The sequence below is a fragment of the Glycine max genome, chromosome 7, assembly GCF_000004515.6.
Source record: "Glycine max cultivar Williams 82 chromosome 7, Glycine_max_v4.0, whole genome shotgun sequence".
Lineage (NCBI taxonomy): Eukaryota > Viridiplantae > Streptophyta > Magnoliopsida > Fabales > Fabaceae > Glycine > Glycine max.
This window is the reverse complement of record NC_038243.2, coordinates 41,707,607-41,728,887: the sequence shown is the minus strand read 5'-3', so window position 1 is coordinate 41,728,887 and position 21,281 is coordinate 41,707,607. Positions and strand designations below refer to the sequence as shown.

Sequence of the window (21,281 nt, the reverse complement as noted above, 5' to 3'; positions counted from 1 at the left end):
TCATGTGCTTTAATTCTTGTATTTCAGTCCACAAAAGACACCAAATTCTTCAGTTAATTTTATGAGCTTGTGAGCAGGTGGATCTATTGCATGGTGTAATGTCTGATAAAGAATATAAGGTGATTTTGGATTGTACATACATGAATTTATCTGAAGAACCAAGGCTCCCTGCTAGCTTTCGTGGTGGAAAATCTGGTTCAAGGGATACTATTAGGCTTCTTGTTGATAAGGTTAACTTGAACAGTCAACTTTTGTTGTCCCGAACAGTTACAATCATAGCTGTTACAGTGAACCATGCCTTGCTGGAGCTTTGTAATGGCACTGATGGGGAGTCTCCATTGGCTCATATTGCTGTGAGTGTTCATACTTTAAGTAGATGAGTCAGATGTCTCCATTGGCTCATTTTCTTGGTGTTTTGATTTTATCTTAACTAAATTATTTCACTTTTTTCTTTCAGCGTGATATGTCTAAATGGAACATGCTCATCTTTCATTCTACTTTTTGTTATTGCTTATTTTTGCAGATGGAAGGTCTTTGGGTTTCTTATCGTATGACATCTTTATCAGAGACAGACCTTTTTGTGACTATTCCAAAATTCTCTGTACTAGATGTCCGCCCTGATACAAAACCAGAAATGCGTCTGATGCTTGGATCATCTGCCGATGCTTCCAAACAAACTGTTACTGGAAATGTTCCCTTTTTATTTAACCCGGGTAGTTTTAGAAGGACAACCAGTGAAGTTGAAATTGATGATATGCCCATTTCAACAATGTTCTTGATGGACTACAGGTGGCGGGTGTCATCCCAATCATATGTGATTCGTGTGCAGCAACCTCGAGTCCTTGTTGTGCCAGATTTTCTTCTTGCAGTGGCTGAGTTTTTTGTGCCTTCTTTGGGAGCACTAACTGGAAGAGAAGAAAAAATGGATCCAAAGAACGATCCTATCAGCAGAAACAGTAGCATAGTGCTGATGGAATCAATTTACAAGCAGGAAGAAGATGTGGTTCACCTCTCCCCATCTAAACAGCTAGTTGCTGATTCGGTAGGCATTGATGAATATACGTATGATGGTTGTGGAAAGGTTATTTGTTTATCTGTTGAAACAGATGCAAAGGAAGTTCGAAGCACAAGGTTTAGACCAATTATTGTCATTGGACATGGCAAAAAATTGCGATTTGTTAATGTAAAAATTGAGGTAATACACTTCCTGTCAGTATGTAGGTTATTTTTCTAATTTCCTATTTATATTTGAGAGCTATAAATTTTTTCTGAATACACCTTTAGGAATCCAAAGCTTCCTCAATGTTATTAATACCAATACCAATATAATTTGTAAAATGTATACCTTAAGAACACTACGAGTACTGCACTGCAAATTCTTGTTGGGAATCCAAAATTTATTTGCCCCCCCTCTCCTCTTACTTGCTTATTAGAAGCTTACACCTTTGTTGTTTATTTACCAGAATGGTTCTCTTCTAAGGAAGTATACATACCTTAGTAATGATAGCAGCTACTCAATCTCTAGTGAAGATGGTGTTGATATGGTGGTTTCAGGCAATTTGCCATCTAGTGATGAGAAAAGCCTTGACAATGTGAATCAAACATCAGGCACTTCTATAGATTCTCAAAGTGGTTCAAATGCAACTCAAAGTTTTTCCTTTGAGACCCAGGTAGATGATCTTTAATGTTTCCATGAATAATATGTGCAAAGCTTTTAATGCCACATATGTAAAAGACATTACATTTCTTCTAATTATTACCATTATCTTAATTTGATCTCTGCGTTTATTCTTGCCTCTTGGTAATAGAGTATATGATTCTATGCTAGCTTACTGTATTTCAGCTTCTGTTGTAAGCAATAGATTAATTTGCTCTGACATTAATTCGCTCACAAGCAGTTACTAAACTGCCTCTCATTCCTGTTGTACCATGAATACCTGATCTCTATGTCTAGAGATTCAGAATATCAAAATAGCAAATACACTCTTTCTTTCAATTAGTTTCTCTGTTTTCTTCATGGTATCAAAGAAAAAACTGTGTTAAGTTTGGTTATCAGGTTTTGCACCAATGTAGGGGAAGAGCCCATGGTGATAATATCATCAAGATAGATCAACATATAAAGAATAAGACGTGAGGGATCACATCTGAGTAGTGTTTTAGTCAGCTTATCATACCATGCCCGTGGGGCCTGCATAAGGCCATACAGATGGCCTTTTGCATCTTGCAAACGAGTTTTATCTGCATTGTTTGGTATTTATACCAAGCATATATTGTTTGATACTAGCCCAGATCATATGGTAATTTGTAATAAAATCTAAACAGCCTTAGCAACAGCATCTTTTATTTCTGCAATTTTGCTTAGTTCTTTCCCTTGCTTGACTAATTACATTTAAAAAGGAAAACACGAAACAAAAATGCTGATCCTTCCTTCAGAAACAGGGGAAAGTACAAATATGAAATTCCTACCAATATTAATTAAATTTGACCAGTTTTTTATTTTTTTATTTATCATGTCTAACCCTTCAACCTGCATTGAATTGAGTCAGTAATTATCCATGCTTAGTTTCATTAAAATCCAAGCCCACAATAATAAGCTCCAAAAATGGTTTTTTCAATTCTGCGTAGATAACATTCTTCTACATATATACTATTGTTTAGATATTTGTCTTGCTTTAATCTAAAAGAATTAGGTATTTTTCTAGTTTAATTCATGGAAAAAAACACCCCACCTAAAAGAATCTAAGATCTAACAGAATAACAGAAAACTAAAACTAACTTTGAGTGTATTTATTTCTTAAGTGGGGAGGATCATACAGATATTTATAGGCTACACAGGGTACTAGAGAAGCTACTCAGCACTGACTAGACTCAATAACTAACTTGAGACACAAATCAGTTATAGAAGAAAAACTAGCCTACTGTAGGTCTACTGTTAGACAGTGAACCTTTTAAACAAAGAGTTTAAACATATACTCTTATACACCCCCTGAAGAACTAATGTTTTCATTTTCTTATATGTTGTCTGATGGTGCTGTTGTGTTTTGGTGTTAGGTTGTTTCTTCTGAATTCACCTTCTATGATGGCACTAAGTCATTTCTTGATGATTCATTTTATGGCGAGAAGCTTGTTCGTGCAAAGTTGGATCTAAGTTTCATGTAAGATATATCATGGGAGACAGCATTAAATTTTCTTTGGAGAATTATGATTTTAGAATTCTTGGTATAAATATTTTCAGTTAGGAACAAAGTGACTATGCCGTTTCAGGGTTAGACCATTAACTAATAAGCACTCTTCTGACATTATGAAGCACTTGTTAACTGTTCCTTCAATTGGAATTATTTTTTGCAAGAATTCTCAAATAATAATTCTCCCAATTGTCTCAAACAATTCAGTTTCTCTCTTTTTCATTGATGATACATTCTTTCAAAACAAAAATTTGGAAGATTTTCTTTGACTAGAGTTTGACCTATTACTTTCTTCAATATATTTGAGTAGGTATGCCTCCAAGGAAAAAGACACTTGGATTAGAGCCTTGGTGAAGGATTTTTCTGTTGAGGCTGGTTCTGGTCTTATCATTCTAGATCCAGTGGATATATCAGGGGGATATACTTCTGTGAAAGACAAAACAAATATATCTTTGCTATCAACGGACATCTGTATACATCTTTCACTTAGTGCTCTGTCTCTTATGCTGAATCTGCAAAGTCAGGCCTCTGCTGCATTAAGTTTTGGAAATGCAATTCCTCTTGTTCAATGTACCAACTATGACCGAATTTGGGTGTCTGAGAAAGGTTTATTCCTAATTGTGAATTGCCTGATTACAATTTTTTCTTTTATTTTTATGGAATCAATTTATCAACTTGACTTGTATACATTGTGTACCATACGTAACTGAAAGACCAGGTTCTTAAAATGAACTATTTTTGCAGAAACTGGTCACAACAACAACATTACTTTTTGGAGACCTCGAGCTCCTGCAAATTATGTTATATTAGGAGATTGTGTAACATCAAGGTATATTCTTTTTTTTCTTCATATGTACCTTACTTTTTGCATTCTAATATTCTGGAATTCACTTACTTGATCTTCCCCTATGAAATCTTCTTTTAAGAGTATTCAACTAGGTCAAACATCGAAACCAAAGCTGAAAAATGCCATGAAATATCATTTAAAATAGTCCTTTTGTAATGCTCCTAATTGTCGACTTCTTGGTGACTCTCACATTACGACACTTCAGAGGTGACCTTCACTGAATATTCTTGTTGGCCAGATCCCTCCATCAGTCAAATAGTGCATTCTGAGACCTCGACAACCAGTTCTAACACCGCTCGACTGCTCTCAATATCATTGACTGTCCCCACCTACTAACACAAGACTTTTCAGCGTGTTTTGTCCTCATTCATACACTTTCTGAGAAATTTCCTAGAAGGTTGCCCATACCATAACTACTCCAAGTTATGCACACTTAACTGTGAAAATCTTTAGTGGTAGGTTATAGAAAAATAGATGCATTTTGTTTGTATAGGGAGTACTAATTAATTTCTTTAAGTCATCCTCAACTGTACAGCCTCATACTTGAACAATCTCTGGATCCTTTTTGTTCTAGTGTGATTCGTTCGTAGTGTTACATCCCCACCAGCTTTCGCCTGGTTTGTCCTTGAACCATACTGTACTGGGAGAGAGGTCTACTTTGATACCATTTGTAATGCCCCTAATTGTCCACTTTTCAGCCGCTTTCACACTATGACACTTCACATGGTGATGCTTCACTAACCTCCTTGTTAGTCAGAATATTCCACCAGTTAGAACTTTCTTAGGTAGTCTTTTTTGAGACCTCGATAACCAGCTCTGACACTGCTTGATTGTTCTCAAGATCATTGACTGTTCCCACATACCAACACGAGTCTTTTTAGCATGCTTTGTTCTCACACATTTTTTGGAAAATTTCCCAGAAGGTCATCAATCCCATAATTACTCCTAGTCAAGCACACTTAACTGTGAAATTCTTAAGTGATAGGCTATCGAAAAGTAGATGCATCTTGGTGGTATATGTAGTACCAATTAATTCCTTTAAGTCATTCTTAACTGTATAGTCTCATACATGCACAACCTCTGAATCCCTCTCATTCCAATTCTGGTGTGATTCGTTCGGGGTGTTATGCCCTTTTTTTAGTGTTGTCCTCTATTGGGAAAAATCCAAGTCTTACATCAGCTAAAGATAAAACCAAGTTAAAGTATATAGGTGAGGGGCAACCCTCTCCCCTCGAGCTAGCTTTTGGGGTTGAGTTAGGCCTAAACTCACATTCTAAGAATCTAGGATGGTATCAGAGCATATCCAAGATTAATTCATAAGGTCACCCACCATGTTATCCACACACCAAGCCCAAGATGTGTTGGACGTGAGGGGGTGTATTGGAAAAAATCCAAGTCCCACATTGGTTAAAGATAAAGTCAGGTTAAAGTATATAAGTGAGGGACAACCTTCACCCCTCGAGTTAGCTTTTGGGGTTGAGTTAAGCCTAAATTCACATTCTATGAATCCAAGATACTCTCTTTCTTTTATACCAAATTCAAAAAAATTGTCTGCATAGTTGAGAAAGTGCTCTTTAGTAATTGAGTATCGTGATTTCAATGGTATAATTTCAGTCAAATCATCCCATTACTTCTCTAACTTGTCGGTATTAGTATTAAAAAATACCAAATATATTTAAGTTGTCTGATGTTTAAATGTTGATAATCTCCAATTAAAATTGCTACCTTAATCATGAAGGAAAACTTAGAATGAGAGAAAGAATAAGAGAAAGAATAAGAGAGAGGAGAAAGATTCTGAACTTCTGTATCTGTTGCAAGTTAGCTCATAATTAGATTAATTTGAATTTACCAAAAACAATTTTGGAACACAACAGATAATATAGTTGTTCCATCTGCATTCTACATTACTTATTTTGCCAGTGAATTTGCTGTAAATTGAGTATTTTCTGATATGATGCATTCAAAGTTACCTAGATTCCTTACTATGTTCATTTTATATTTCCATGTCTTTTCAGGCCAATTCCTCCTTCACAGGCAGTAATGGCAGTAAGTAACACATATGGCCGCGTAAGGAAGCCAGTTGATTTCCATCTTATTGGGTCATTCCTCAATATTCAAGGGCACAGTGGAAGTGAAGACCATTCTATTGATGGAAATGATTGTTCTCTTTGGATGCCCATTGCACCCCCAGGGTACACAGCGCTAGGCTGTGTTGCGCATGTTGGGAACCAGCCACCCCCAAATCATGTAGTTCATTGCTTACGTTCTGATCTGGTAACATCAGCAAAGTATACAGACTGCTTATTTAATATCCCATTAAATAATCACTTTACCTCTGGCTTTAGCATATGGCGCCTTGATAATGCTATCGGCTCATTTTTTGCACATTCTTCCACTGGTTGTCCTCTCAAAGAAAGATGTTATGACTTAAATCATCTGCTTGTCTGGAATTCAAATCGAGCTCCCCTGTTAGGTCCAGTATCGGATTATCCTTCTGATCATGACAATAACAATCAGCAGACAAGCAAAAGTGTGAATACATCTGGATGGGATATTCTCAAGTCCATTTCCAAAGCAACTAATTGCTATATGTCTACACCGAATTTTGAAAGGATATGGTGGGACAAAGGCAGCGACCTCCGTCGTCCAGTCTCCATTTGGCGACCAATCGCACGTCATGGTTATGCTGTCTTGGGTGATTGCATCACTGAAGGGTTAGACCTGTTGACTTGTTGGTGTTTTTTCAAACTTTCTGTGATTATCTTTTAGTTAACTACCTCAATGTTTTTGTTGGGACTAATATTTTTTCTCTTCTCTTGTCCTCAGCCTAGAACCTCCCGCACTAGGAATAATCTTCAAGAATGACAGTCCTGATATCTCTTCAAAACCTGTTCAATTTACCAATGTTTCCCATATTGTAGGGAAAGGGTTTGATGAAGTTTTCTTCTGGTATCCTATAGCTCCTCCTGGTTATGTTTCTCTAGGATGTGTTGTCTCCAGAACAGATGAAGCTCCACGTGTGGATCTGTTTTGCTGTCCAAGGATGGATCTTGTTAGCCAAGCAAACATTCATGAAGTGCCTCTTTCGAGATCATCAAGTTCAAAGTCTCCTCAATGTTGGAGCTTATGGAAAGTAGAAAACCAGGTTAAACATGACTTCCCATTCACTTGGCTCACTCTATAAAATAATAAATTTTATTAATGGATTCTAGTTATGTGTGACATACAGAGGTTTCTTTGTTATGCTTGTAGCTAGGTACATGTTAATTTGATCCATGTGCTATGGAAAAAGCTTAGGGCCTAATGGCCTATTTGGTTTAAGAAAATGTTTTCTGTTTTCTATACAAATCTTTGAAAATAGAAAACAAAATGGAAACTGGCATTTTGGAAATTTAAAAGTGAAAAAAAAAAATTGTTAAAGTGAACAGGAGCTTATGGTCATATTGAGCTTTTGACATTTTTTCAACTACTCCCTCCCCCCCCCCCCCCCCCCCCAAATGAAAAAAAAATGTTACTTATCATCCTATATGTGTGCAGGCTTGCACATTTCTGGCTCGTTCTGACCTTAAAAAGCCATCAAGCCGATTGGCATACATAATCGGTGATTCGGTGAAGCCCAAGACTCGGGAAAACATAAATGCTGAGCTAAAGCTGCGATACTTTTCCCTGACGATTTTGGACAGCTTATGTGGAATGGTATTTTCCTTATGAAATATGAAAATAGTTGCCATTCTTCTCTAAATTTTTTAGCAATATTTTTTTTAAAAAAAAGGGAGTACTCATTGTTTAATTTCAATGCTGAATTCAACTACCCTTTCAGATGAGACCCCTGTTTGACACTACAATTACAAATGTGAAGCTTGCAACCCATGGGGGACTAGATGGGATGAACGCAGTACTGATTGCTTCAATTGTTGCATCAACCTTCAATGCACATTTAGAAGCATGGGAACCACTTGTGGAACCATTCGATGGAATATTCAAGTAATCAATTGTTATTTACTTTTTTGGTACAATATTTTAATTACAAACTGATACTGATGGTTCTGTATCTTGTTTTTTTTTTGCTCAGCAAAGATAATATATATATTGAATAGAGTACCAGAGGTACTGATAGTACAAAAGGGCCATACAAGTGGTTCCACAGCCAGACATTCATATTCTGAAAGGGAACCACTCTATGGATACTGATTTCATATAAAATTTACATAGAATAAATTCCTAACTATGTAATCCTCTGCTGCTGCATAAAACTTTGTGTAAAGCTGCTTGCCCATTGATTAAAATGGACTGTAAAGTCTTTCTCGAAACTCCTAAGCCAAGACCAAAGTAGAAACGTTGCGTCTTCAAATAGTGAATTCGCGTTGAAAGTTGCATTAGAGAACGCTATATTGTTTCTAAGCTTCCAAATAGACCAAGTTAAGGCTAACCACCAATATTGCCATCTTTTTGTCCTTACTCCATCAAGTTGAACACCAAAATGATGGAGAAAGTGCTGCTTTGGACTAAACGGGAAAGCACCTTTAATCTGCAGCCATGACATAGTGTCCCACCAGATGGGTTGTATTTTACAGCAATGGAAAAACAAATGGGATGCGCCCTCCTCTGTAATTCTGCAGAAAGGACATTGCATATCTGTGAGCTGTCCTGTTGAGAATATGCCATTAACTAGATCTTTACTTTCTAACTTGTTTAGGTTCGAAACTTTTGACACCAACGCACCATCAGGACTTGGGAAGAGAGTTCGAATTTCTGCTACCAGTATCTTGAATGTAAATGTCAGTGCAGCAAATCTTGAATCCTTTGTGGGAAGCATTCTTTCGTGGAGACAACAGTTAGATCTTGAACAGAAAGCATTGAAGCTAAATGCGGTCAAATTCTGAATCTTTTATTCATTTATCCTTTAAGCCCAACAAATTTTAAAAGCCTTACTGTTTGGGTTTGCAGGAGGCTGGTGGTCAACAAGGCAAAGGAGAAAATACAACTTTTTCTGCACTAGATGAGGATGACTTGCAGACTGTGGTAGTTGAAAATAAACTTGGCTGTGATATTTTTGTCAAAAAAGTAGAGCATGATGTAGATACAGTTGACAAGCTACAGAATGGCGATTGTGTTTCTGTCTGGATTCCACCTCCAAGGTTTTCAAATAGGTTAAATGTTGCAAATGAATCCAGGGAAGCACGTTATTATGTTGCTGTGCAGATACTCGAAGCCAAGGTTATAATATGTTGAAATGGCATGTACATAATTCTGATCGACTGATTTTCCTTCCTACCCAAAATATTGAAACAATTCATTTCATATTTTGTAGGGCTTACCTATTATTAATGATGGTAACAGCCATAACTTCTTCTGTGCTTTGCGTCTTGTTGTTGATAGCCAAGCATCAGAACAGCAAAAGCTTTTTCCCCAGAGTGCAAGAACAAAGTGTGTGAAGCCTGTTGTATCAAGAACCAAAGATCAGGTTGAAGGCACAGTAAAGTGGAATGAACTTTTCATATTTGAAGTTCCCCGAAAGGTAATTGCATTGATAATTGATTAGTTTTATACTTTTGCATAAGTTTGTATTCCTATACACACATTAAGTGAATTTTTTTTAGGAAGATCTTGAGCTGAAACTTTGGCCTTCCAGAAAATAATGACATTACCTGAAATGTCATTTTTCTAAGGCATCACTTCATATATGTTCATGGTCATTTTACATCCAGCTGGTTTCTCTTTTTATTTACTCTTGCATGTAAGATTGTGTGTATATTTAATACTATAATTTAGACCTGCTTTAGTATTAGCACAAGCTCTGGTACAGCCTTCCCTTTTTTTTCGTGTTTTTGAATTTTTTGTTTAATAAGAAGTTTCTCCCCCCCTCCAATCAATTTTGAATACTTAGAAGTTCACTTCAAATTCATTACAGGCCCCTGCTAAGTTGGAAATAGAGGTTACAAATCTCGCCGCAAAAGCTGGAAAAGGTAATTCTTTGATGACTTGATGTCCTCTTTAGTGAGACTTTGTTTATACAATATCTAATGCTATTGATTCAGTCCATCAGAGTAATTTAATCAGTTACATCAAACTTTCCAATGTAGTATATTTTCTTCCTACCATTAGTTGTCATTTGTTGTTTCCATATTGGAGTTATATATTTTCTCTTCCAACGCAGCTGCTTAATAATATTTTTGAAACTTTGGTTTTTAACCATGCCGAATGACGTCTTGTGATCTATGTAGTCGACCTCACCTAGTGGGATAAGGTTTTGTTGTTTTTTTTTTATCCGCAAAAAATAATATTATATATTAGATAAGTTTCAGTAGTATTTTTTCCATATCACCTAGTGGTATAAGGTTTTGATGTTGTCAGCTGCTTTTTCCTTAAAACTTATGTATTCATCCTGCAGGGGAAGTTGTGGCTGCACTTTCTTTTTCTGTCGGACATGGTGCAAACATTCTAAAGAAGGTTGCTTCCGTGAGAATGTTTCATCAACCAAATGATGTTCCAAATATTAGATCATATCCACTTAATAGATTGGTCAGTTGGTATATTATAATCATTTTAATGGGATTTGTCTGTTTAATGAATTATTTAATGTCTAGAATTTTTTTACGTTTTACCTCTTTCACTTTTACACAGGTTCAGCAAAATGTTGAAGCCATGCATGATGGATGCCTCTTTGCTTCAACCTCTTATTTTGAAAGAAACAAAATTGCTAACCTTCAGAATGATATAGAAAGTGAGAACGTTGGTGATAGAGACATGGGTTTTTGGGTGGGGCTTGGCCCAGAGAGTGAGTGGGAGAGTATTCGATCGTTGCTTCCACTATCAGTGGCTCCAATATCATTACAGAATGAGTATATCGGTATGGAAGTTGTGATGAAAAATGGAAAGAAGCATGTAATTTTCAGGGGTCTTGTTACAGTAGTGAATGATTCAGATGTTATTTTGAATATTTTGACTTGTCATGCATCTCATGGTTGTGATTCCTTGCTTGGAGTAAACAGTTCTAACACTGTAACAGCAGAAGTCTTTCAAAATCAGTATTATCAGCCATCATCTGGTTGGGGTAACAATTGGCCAGCTGTGCACAATGATAATCCTGGACATTGGAGCACAAGGGACTTCTCATACTCATCTAAGGTTGGTATATTTATAAATTTTCTGTTTTATCACTTGTTAACTCTCTTAAGATTCCATCATTATGATTGTTTTCCTCATTCACTTGTACCATTTTAAAGGATTTCTTTGAGCCTCCACTTCCTCCTGGGTGGAAATGGGCTTCGGGTTGGTCCATAGATAAGTCTCAATATGTTGACAAGGAAGGCTGGGCATATGGACCTGACATTAAAAGCCTAAGATGGCCTCCTATTTCTTCACATTTTTCAACCAAATCAGCCTCTGATGTTGTGCGTCGAAGGCGATGGATTCGTACAAGACAATCTTTGTCTGAGCAAGGTACAGAAAGCTTGCAGGGTGGAGCAAGTACTGTGCAACCTGGAGCTTCTGCTGTTTTATCATGGAGAAGCTCATCAAAGAATTCTGACCAATGTTTGCAAGTTCGACCTAAATTTGATAATTCTCAGCCCTCATACTCATGGGGTTGTGCTATTGCTGTTGGTTCAAGTTATATATATAGCAAAGACCAACTATTAGATCCAGGTTCTACTAGACTGACTTCTGTAACACCCACTTGCTCATTGAAGCTTAATGAGCTTGAGAAAAAAGATATACTTGTGTGCTGCAATCCTAGTAGTGGAAGTAAACAGTTGTGGTTTAGTGTGTGTACAGATGCCTCAGTTCTCAATACTGAACTAAACGTACCTGTATATGATTGGAGAATATCTATTAACTCTCCTTTGAAATTGGAGAACCGACTTCCTTGTCCTGCTGAATTTTCAATCTCAGAGAAAACAAAGGAAGGAAATTGCATTGAGCGGCATCATGGTGTCGTATCTTCTCGTCAGAGTGTACATATCTATTCAGCTGATATTCAGAAACCCTTGTATCTTACTTTGTTTGTGCAGGGTGGCTGGGTTATGGAAAAGGTGATAACTAATGTAGCTCTGCAAATTTTATTTTGTAGTTGAGAAATTGTCTTAAATTGTTTGTTTTGCAATCTAGTTGATGCACAATCATCTTCTTTACTTGATTCATCTGCACAGGACCCAACTATTGTACTGGATCCTTCTTTCTCGAACCATGTCTCATCTTTCTGGATGATTCACCGGCAAAGTAAAAGGTTTGTAATCTCTCTTTTTGAAAAATTTCTCTCTTTCTTTTAAGTGACTTGTTGCATTTGTGATGTTCTAAATTCTGTTGCATAATATTTTTCTAATATTGTTCTTGGAGGTGAAGTATTTTGTCTGTTTGAGGATTGTTTGTTTGTCCTCCAGCATGTCAATGTCTATGTATTTTTTATCATTTTTTCTTATGTATTCATATTTTTCTATTAGAACTAGTTTTTGGAGGTTGGTGATCAAAGAGCTTGGTTAAGAAGCTTTAAATGTAATGTCTCTATGAAATGAATGTTCTAGTTTATATTATGTACTTGTTCGTTAGGCAGAAAGACGAATGTGGGAAAGGTATTTTTGTACTTATGCTAATTTTAAGTCTAATTATCCACTATTTCTTCATGCAAATTATTTCCCATTGGGTTATGTAATGGTGCAGAACTATAGCTATTCTTTTTAACATAATCTTCCTTTCATTTAATTAGCATAATCTTTATTGTAGCATTGATAATCTTCATTATCATCTTGCAGGAAATTACGTGTGAGCATTGAACATGATATGGGCGGGACAAGTGCTGCCCCAAAAACATTAAGACTCTTTGTCCCTTACTGGATTGTCGACGATTTTTCTTTATCTTTGGCATACCGTGTGGTGGAAGTGGAACCTTTGGAAAATGTAGAGATGGATTCTGTCCTACTCTCTAGGGCAGTTAAGTCTGCCAAAACTGCCTTGAAAAACCCCATAGGCTCATTGGATAGAAGGCATTCTAATTCAAGGAGAAGCCTGCAAGTACTTGAAGTAATTGAAGACAACAGTCCATTTCCGAGCATGCTTTCTCCACAAGATTATGCTGGTCGTAGTGGAGTTTCAATGTTTCAATCTCCTAAAGATACTAGGCTGGGCATTTCTGTTTCTATGCAGTCTTCTGAAGTTTACAGCTCTGGGATTTCTCTGCTTGAACTGGAAAAAAAGGTGTTTTTTGATAAAATGACAAACCCTACTCTATCTTTGTCGCAATGCATTAGCATTTCCCTAGTTTTGTTCCACCATGGTATATAATGTTCATTGAAATTCTTGCAGGAACGTATTGATGTCAAGGCTTTCAATTCTGATGGATCTTACTACAAGCTTTCGGCATTGTTGAACATGACTTCAGACAGAACAAAGGTTGTGTCTATAGTCTTTAGTGTTACTTGCCTTCAGTAAATTATAAACCAAATAATTCACTTATCTTCTTTTGTTCTTCTGGCGATACCTATTATTAATGGCAATTGTCTATCATGTGGTTCAAGACCAACTCCATATCATCCCAATATAATTAACTATTAAGGTATTTAATGTCCAGGTGGTTCATTTCCAGCCGCACACATTGTTCATTAATAGATTTGGATGTAGTCTCTGCCTGCAGCAATGTGATACTCAGTCAGCTGTATGGATTCATCCCACGGATTCTCCAAAGCCTTTTGCTTGGCAGTTATCAGCCAAAGTTGAACTTCTGAAGGTGCGTTTTATTAATTTTCTTGTCCAACTTACATGTTTGGATTGTTTTCTGTAACTCATAAAGGATCTATATTCATTCAGTTGCGCATTGATGGCTACAAATGGAGTACACCATTTAGTGTAAGCTATGAAGGTGTAATGCGCATTAGCTTGAAAAAAGATGTTGGAGATGAACCTATGCAAATAAGGGTAGCAGTAAGAAGTGGTGCCAAGAAATCACGCTTTGAAGTTGTTTTCCGTCCAGATTCACTATCAAGTCCTTACAGGTTTTGTTCTCTTAGTTTCTCCCCTGTGAGCCATTTGTTTTTCTACATTGAGGAAGGGAAATATAGGAATTCACCTGTATCCCTCTATGTTATATGAAATATTATAGCAATTATTTTCCCTGGCTTGAGTCAATTTATGCAGGTGTAATGTATTATGTTGGAAAGTCCCATATTATTGCAAGTGTTTTAATTATATTTATGTTTACAGGATTGAAAATCGCTCCATGTTCTTGCCCATTCACTTTCGTCAAGTTGATGGTATCCCTGATTCCTGGCAGCTACTTGTTCCAAATTCTGCTGCTTCATTTCTGTGGGAAGATCTTGGTAGAAGACGCTTATTGGAACTCTTGGTAGATGGAACTGACCCAATGAAATCACTCAAGTTTGATATTGATGAAATTTTTGATCACCAATCCATCCATGTAAATGATGGACCAACCAGAGCCTTGCGTGTTACTATTGTAAAGGAAGAAAAAACCAATGTTGTTAAGATCAGTGATTGGATGCCTGAAAATGAACCTACTGGAGTTCCAAGAAGACATTTATCATCAACGAATGATTCTCAAAAGCAACAACTGACGTCAATTACAGATTGTGAATTCCACATCAACTTTGATCTTGCTGAGCTTGGGATATCTATTATTGATCATACACCTGAGGAAATTTTGTATCTCTCTGTTCAGAATCTTGTTTTGGCATATTCAACTGGTTTGGGCTCTGGAATTAGTCGGTAAGATTTGCAAGAGATCTATCTTTGAATGTGGCTAGAACTTGTTTTGGCATATTCAACTGATGATTATCTATCTTCCATAAGTTATTTCTTAAGTTTCTTGGTAAAAATACAGTTCAGATCTCAGTATCTAGTCAACCAATACAACTTGATCACTTGCCTTAAAGATTTAAAGTAACTATACAAGATTTATTTCTGTTTAGTCATTCCGTTATGTACCATTATTTGATTTTGAAACTAAAATTTCAATCTTATTCCAGATTCAAAATCAGAATGTGTGGGCTACAAGTGGACAACCAACTGCCACTAACTCCAATGCCAGTTCTCTTTAGGCCACAGAGAGCTGTATCAGAAACTGACTATATCCTGAAATGCTCCATTACAATGCAATCAAATGGATCATTGGATCTTTGTGTCTATCCATATATTGGTCTACATGTGAGCATCACCATGTTATAATTACTATTCATGAAAAAAATGTCGATGTTTAACTTGTTTTATAAATTATGAGAGACTAATTTATTATATGATTGGTTTCTGGCAAGCAGGGGCCAGAAAGTTCTTCTGCCTTTCTGATAAACATTCACGAACCTATTATTTGGCGCCTTCATGAAATGATCCAGCAGGTGAAGCTCAGTAGGCTGTATGATTCTAAAACAACTGCTGCATCAGTTGATCCAATAATTCAAATTGGGTATGTAAGACTCTTGGAAATGTGTGATTATCTTTGTAGGGTTTGCTTGAAACTGCTTATGACATTACATTGAATTACAGTGTCCTTAATATTTCGGAAGTTCGATTCAGAGTGTCTATGGCTATGTCACCAAGTCAAAGACCCAGGGGTGTGCTTGGGTTCTGGGCATCCTTAATGACTGCATTGGGTAACACAGAAAATATGCCTGTAAGTATTTTAATTTCTTTCTGTAAGTTACCTTACCTGATGAACCACTTTTAAAATCCCTTGTAGTATCTTGCTGAATTCAAGTAATCAACCTTATATCTCATTTGTTTCAAACTAGGAGTACATGTAGGTTTTACAAAGTGATTAAATTTCGCCAAGAGAATAACGTTACTCATTTGTAGGACTTGGGGAATATGGTGAAATAATAATCTTAACAATGAACGTGTACTCATTAACCAGGTCAGGATAAACCAGAGGTTTAATGAGAATGTATGCATGAGGAAGAGTTCTATGATTACCATGGCTATCTCAAATGTCCGAAAGGATCTACTAGGCCAACCACTTCAGCTTCTCTCAGGAGTCGATATATTGGGCAATGCAAGTAGCGCACTTGGACACATGAGTAAAGGTGTAGCTGCATTGTCTATGGATAAAAAATTTATTCAAAGTCGACAGAGACAGGTTTGTATTGGATGTTCTTTTGTGCAATATTTTCCTTGATTCTCATGCTTTAAATTTGATAGACCTGCCCCTAGAATATTAATCTTTAAATATAAGCATGTTAACTGCTATCTGGCTAGTATTTTAACATGTATTAATCATAGGAAGTTTGGGGGATGGACTTTTGTAGCATGGGTTAGGTAGCAGGGTGCTATGGTTCTGGCTTTGTTCCTACTATTAATCATAGGAACCAGCTGGCCCCTATAATATTGTAACTTCAGTACCACTGGTACTCATTATTAATATATCATATCTATGTTTGCTGAGCAAAAAAAAACATGTATTAAAGTAATAATATAAGGAGATGCAGCTATTCAACTGCAGACTCCTCTAGCTTCTAGTAGAAGCTAGTTAGTTGTTAGTAGTTAGAAGTTAGTTAGACAGTTTCTGTTAGGCTCTCTAACAGAATTGTCTATATATACTCTTTGTAAATCTGAATCACTTGGGTTAATGAATAATTATTCTACTTCTTCATTACTCCTTTCTCTCTCTCTCTCTCTCTCTATTTTCCTAGACTAGAAACTCTATGAACATGCACTTTTCATAGATGGTGCTATCACATGATTCTTTACCTGATACTAAAATATACTCAATTATCCATGCATAGCATTTATGTTTTAATTACTATGATCCAATATCATGAAACCCCTTGAAAAACAGAATAACTGACTGCAAGAGTTTTATGAAGGTTTAGAATTCATTGATAACATGAGATTTGAAACAATTGCAACATCCAATAGCTTCTTGTAGAAAATAACAGTTAACAGTAATGAATGCTCATTGAATCTGTCCAAAATTAAAAAAAAAAAAAAAATCATAAAAGCTAAATCCATCTACCATGGCCACCACCACTATCACTCACACACACACACACACACACACACACAAATAAGAACAATAAGTATAAACCATTCAATTATATTTGAATGCTTAAGATTAAAAGATAAGTGCACAAGTTATGATTGCATGACCCACATTTATCTTAAAATGAGATTTGTTCTCACTAGATAAGTCCCAGATATATATTAAGAATGAGCTCCAACCACTGAACCTAAAAGTTTATGCTATTAAGCAACAGCCCGGGAATATGGTGTTGCTTCTCTTAACATGTGCTTTCTCTCTTTGTTTTTTTGTCATTTTTAGTTTTTCAGTTTTAAAAAACTCAGATAATGTGCAGTGGTTTGATAGGATGCTAATAAACCTGTATTTAATGTAACTTTGTGTGACAGGAAAACAAAGGTGTGGAGGATTTGGGTGATGTTATAAGAGAGGGAGGTGGAGCATTAGCTAAAGGTTTATTCAGAGGGGTGACTGGCATTTTAACAAAGCCTCTTGAAGGAGCAAAATCTTCTGGTGTTGAGGGTTTTGTTCAGGGTGTTGGGAAGGGAATTATTGGTGCCGCTGCACAACCAGTGAGTGGAGTTTTGGATCTTCTGTCAAAAACAACCGAAGGTGCTAATGCTATGAGAATGAAAATTGCATCTGCTATAACATCTGATGAACAACTTCTCAGGAGGAGACTGCCTCGTGTTATAGGTGGTGATAATCTGCTAAAACTATACGATGAGTACAAAGCTCAAGGACAGGTACCATGGGTTCAACTTGCTATTGCAGATCTAAAGTTCATTTGTTATTTTTACATTTAAGCTTTAAATTATAAAATATCGCAAATGATATGTTTGAATCAAAGAAAGCTAGTTGTTATTGAAATTCTAGGGAGAGTTGTTAATTTAGACCCATGTTTGGGAAGATTAAAGAAGAGATATTGCCTTCTGTTCACTTTGCAGAAACAAATGTTTGAACTGTAAACAATTTAATTTTAAAATGCACAACTTTTTGACAGATATTGTGTTTATAGATTGAGGATACTGCTTTGGAATACTACTTTTGTTTATTAAATAGTTTTAGGGTTCAATTCGTCTTTAATTTATTTACTGACCATTTCTGACATTAGAGGATAACTATAATAATGTCATACTTATGTGCTCTATACCCTTGTATTTCTTGTTTAACTATCACCTTCAGTTAACTAACATAATGTTCACTCCTCATTCAACTAAATTTTATTTATTCACTATAAACTTAGTAACAACACAGTTGTTAATATTACCAATTTTGAGCTTCATTAGCTGTTACCCTTGAATTGTTAGTGCTGTATTTCCTGAAGATATCCAGCAATCAGCGGATAGTGAGAGTGAACTTCAATTATGTGGATGGCCATTGTTATGAAAATATTTTGCTTTGTAATTCATTGGACATACTGCATTACCAAAATGTCCTATCAACGAAACTTTCCTAATTTCTTTTTCTTACTCTTGGTTATTGCATGTGTTCTAACCTACTTTCTTTTGGGTGCTCAATTGCTAAACAATTGTAATACTTCTGTCATGAAGGTCATACTGCAGTTGGCAGAATCAGGTTCATTTTTTGGTCAGGTTGATCTGTTCAAGGTTCGCGGAAAGTTTGCCTTATCAGATGCTTATGAAGATCACTTCATGCTTCCAAAAGGGAAAATCCTCGTGGTCACACATACAAGAGTCATACTATTGCAAGTATGTATTCATGATTGAAAACAATGAATAAAACCCATTTTCTTGAGTCAACTTACTCATCAATCTTTGTCATTGTCAGCAACCATCCAATATTATTGCTCAGAGAAAGTTCAGCCCTGCAAGGGATCCATGTTCAATAATGTGGGATATTCTGTGGGATGATCTTGGTACTATGGAACTGACTCATGGCAAAAAAGACAAGCCAAAAGCTCCCCCATCACAGCTCATTTTATATTTGCAATCTAGGTCAATGGATATGAAAGAAAATCATCGCATTATAAAATGCATCCGTGAAACCCATCAAGCTCTTCAAATTTACTCTTCAATTCAGCATGCATTGAACACTTATGGTCCAGGAGTATCAAAGGTTTGTTTTTATTTCATGTGTTTCCTTAAACACTCATTTGTATATTTTTAGTTCCTCCTGCAATTGAAAGGTACCTAGGGGCTTTAACTTATTTGGTTGAGCAGAGTGCGTGAATTGTTGTAAATCCCCTGGGACCTGTATCCGATTCCTATGGATTAAAAAGAAAACTGACACTGAAAAACTTTCGCGACTCCAAACAAAACATGCTTATGCATCATATATTTGTTCCCAATGTTTACAGAGTTCTTACTTCTGAGTGAAACTATTTTGCGTTGTTATTTCAGGGAGTTCTGAAAAATAAAGTGGCAAAGCCATATTCACCCCATGTTGATGCCCGTAGTGTTGACCTATCCCCCCAACAGATGCCTGGATCAGTCCCTCTCTCCTCAACTTTTGGAAGCAGTGCCCGTGACTAGGACTATACATTGTTCATCACATTCAACATAGTCAAGTCCCTATCTAAACAGCCCTGTGCTCTATTGAAATTCTACCGATTAGTCCACCTGATGACTTCCGTTCAACCCATGCAGACAGTCACATGAGCCCACTCATATCAGGACTCAGATTGTAATGCTGGTTTCAGGAATGCAACCATATACCTACCCGAAGATAACGGTTACAGTTAGTTGGAGGGAATTGGTTCGAAATCTATCTATTGCTATGAGTCTCGGAGAAGGCCCATATCTCCAATTTTTTCTTAGAATATCATATAAATCCAATACTTCTTGTATAATATTGAGTGAAATAGTTTTCTTTGTACATATACAGAATCACACAGCTCATATAGGATCCTACTTGCTCTCATCTTGCCCCTTTCACATATAGAATTTTTTATTTTTGAACTTTTTAACAAATATTCGTGTAACACCCATATCTAGACCCAAAATAATTTCAAAACTTTATAAAAATAATTCTTATTTTCATACAAAATATTTAAAGAGTTGATATAAAGCATATAAATATTCGATGGTACAAAGTTAAACGACTAAATACTGTACCAAAAAAAGGTTAAACGTCTAAATAAAAATAAAGGGAAAAAGTAAAAAATAAAAAATAAACGTAATTGTAGGACCAAAGTATTAATTTTTCATAAAAAAAGAGCTCGTCACAATTTCATGTAAAAAAAATGAATATATATAAATTAGTAGATAAATAAGTTATGTGCAAAATAAAAATAGATAGGTTAAAAGAAAAAAAAATTATAAATACAATCATCAACTTTAATTTAAGATCATGATTTAAATATTATAAGAGGAATAGAGTGTTTCCTGATTTATTTTGATTTGTGAAACTATGTCATGCAATCACTTTAGAAATGATTAAATATGCTTTGTATTGTGACTGAAAAACAAATTCAAGTTCAAGGCTCAATTGAACAAAAAAAATTAGGATACTATTCAAAAAAGATAAATAATTCATGAATTTAATTAAAAAAAATTCAAGTATATGTAGGTAGTATTCTCATTATACAGGTTAGTATTATTACATTAACAATGTGAGAATACTCTCTTTAGAACTTACAAGGATGCAAAGGTGGTTGTTGCTTGTGCACCCAGCAATATTATGATATTCTAAAAATATTCCCATGTGTTCTTCTTTCTTATAGCTTTTTCTTTCACTCATTCATTTATTTTGTTGGTTCGTCGCATTCTTTCATTCTCGTGAGAGGAGAGGTTTGTTGTGTCCTCCTTGATCGAGGTGAAAGTCTTACGGAGGTACATCGGCAAGTGGTGGTTGTGGTAGTGGTTGATGTGGTTGTTAACGGCGTAGGTAAGCTAACCTGTCTTTGATAGTTTTTTTTGTGTTTAAAACTTAAGGATTATGAATTCGTAAGTTATATAATATTTACAGATTGATAATTCGTAAGTTTTATATAACTTACGGATTAACAATTTGTAGGTAACATACGGATTAATAATTCATAAGTTACTTATGGATTGTCAATTCGTAAGATAATTTTTTGTTTTTTAAAGAATTGTTTTAATGTTTATTTTAAATGTAATTAGTATTATTATTTTAAATATTATTAAATAAGTATAGTTTGATGATTAATTTGTAAGTATTTATTTTTATATTTTGGAATTGGTATTAATTCTAAAATAATTTAGACTTATAAGTTATTTGAGTCGTTGTGCCTTAAAATTGGTTATTTTTAGTACTTTTAATTTGATTAATTATAATTAAGTTCAATAATATTATTTATTTTAGTATA

The 21,281-nt window shown here is 35.6% G+C and overlaps 1 protein-coding gene across 2 annotated transcripts in view; it reads left to right on the top strand.

Annotated features, from left to right (window-relative positions):
- LOC100782481 (uncharacterized) overlaps positions 1-19,919 on the top strand; it is a 56,253-nt gene extending 36,334 nt beyond the window's left edge. For both annotated transcript variants that reach the window (XM_006583910.4, XM_014778196.3), the window contains 31 exons: positions 78-353; positions 524-1,195; positions 1,464-1,670; positions 3,052-3,155; positions 3,496-3,791; positions 3,930-4,014; positions 6,048-6,746; positions 6,859-7,177; positions 7,570-7,728; positions 7,853-8,016; positions 8,729-8,903; positions 8,980-9,249; positions 9,344-9,550; positions 9,944-9,998; positions 10,424-10,554; positions 10,657-11,160; positions 11,259-12,065; positions 12,183-12,259; positions 12,783-13,224; positions 13,333-13,419; positions 13,598-13,753; positions 13,834-14,018; positions 14,227-14,748; positions 15,009-15,186; positions 15,297-15,442; positions 15,523-15,649; positions 15,890-16,111; positions 17,380-17,736; positions 18,544-18,702; positions 18,782-19,069; positions 19,354-19,919. In XM_006583910.4, coding sequence (XP_006583973.1) covers positions 78-353; positions 524-1,195; positions 1,464-1,670; positions 3,052-3,155; positions 3,496-3,791; positions 3,930-4,014; positions 6,048-6,746; positions 6,859-7,177; positions 7,570-7,728; positions 7,853-8,016; positions 8,729-8,903; positions 8,980-9,249; positions 9,344-9,550; positions 9,944-9,998; positions 10,424-10,554; positions 10,657-11,160; positions 11,259-12,065; positions 12,183-12,259; positions 12,783-13,224; positions 13,333-13,419; positions 13,598-13,753; positions 13,834-14,018; positions 14,227-14,748; positions 15,009-15,186; positions 15,297-15,442; positions 15,523-15,649; positions 15,890-16,111; positions 17,380-17,736; positions 18,544-18,702; positions 18,782-19,069; positions 19,354-19,485 — 8,208 coding nt within the window. In that variant the 3' untranslated portion in view covers positions 19,486-19,919. The remainder of the gene's footprint in view (positions 1-77; positions 354-523; positions 1,196-1,463; positions 1,671-3,051; positions 3,156-3,495; positions 3,792-3,929; positions 4,015-6,047; positions 6,747-6,858; positions 7,178-7,569; positions 7,729-7,852; positions 8,017-8,728; positions 8,904-8,979; positions 9,250-9,343; positions 9,551-9,943; positions 9,999-10,423; positions 10,555-10,656; positions 11,161-11,258; positions 12,066-12,182; positions 12,260-12,782; positions 13,225-13,332; positions 13,420-13,597; positions 13,754-13,833; positions 14,019-14,226; positions 14,749-15,008; positions 15,187-15,296; positions 15,443-15,522; positions 15,650-15,889; positions 16,112-17,379; positions 17,737-18,543; positions 18,703-18,781; positions 19,070-19,353) is intronic.
- The last annotated feature ends 1,362 nt before the right edge of the window (positions 19,920-21,281 follow it).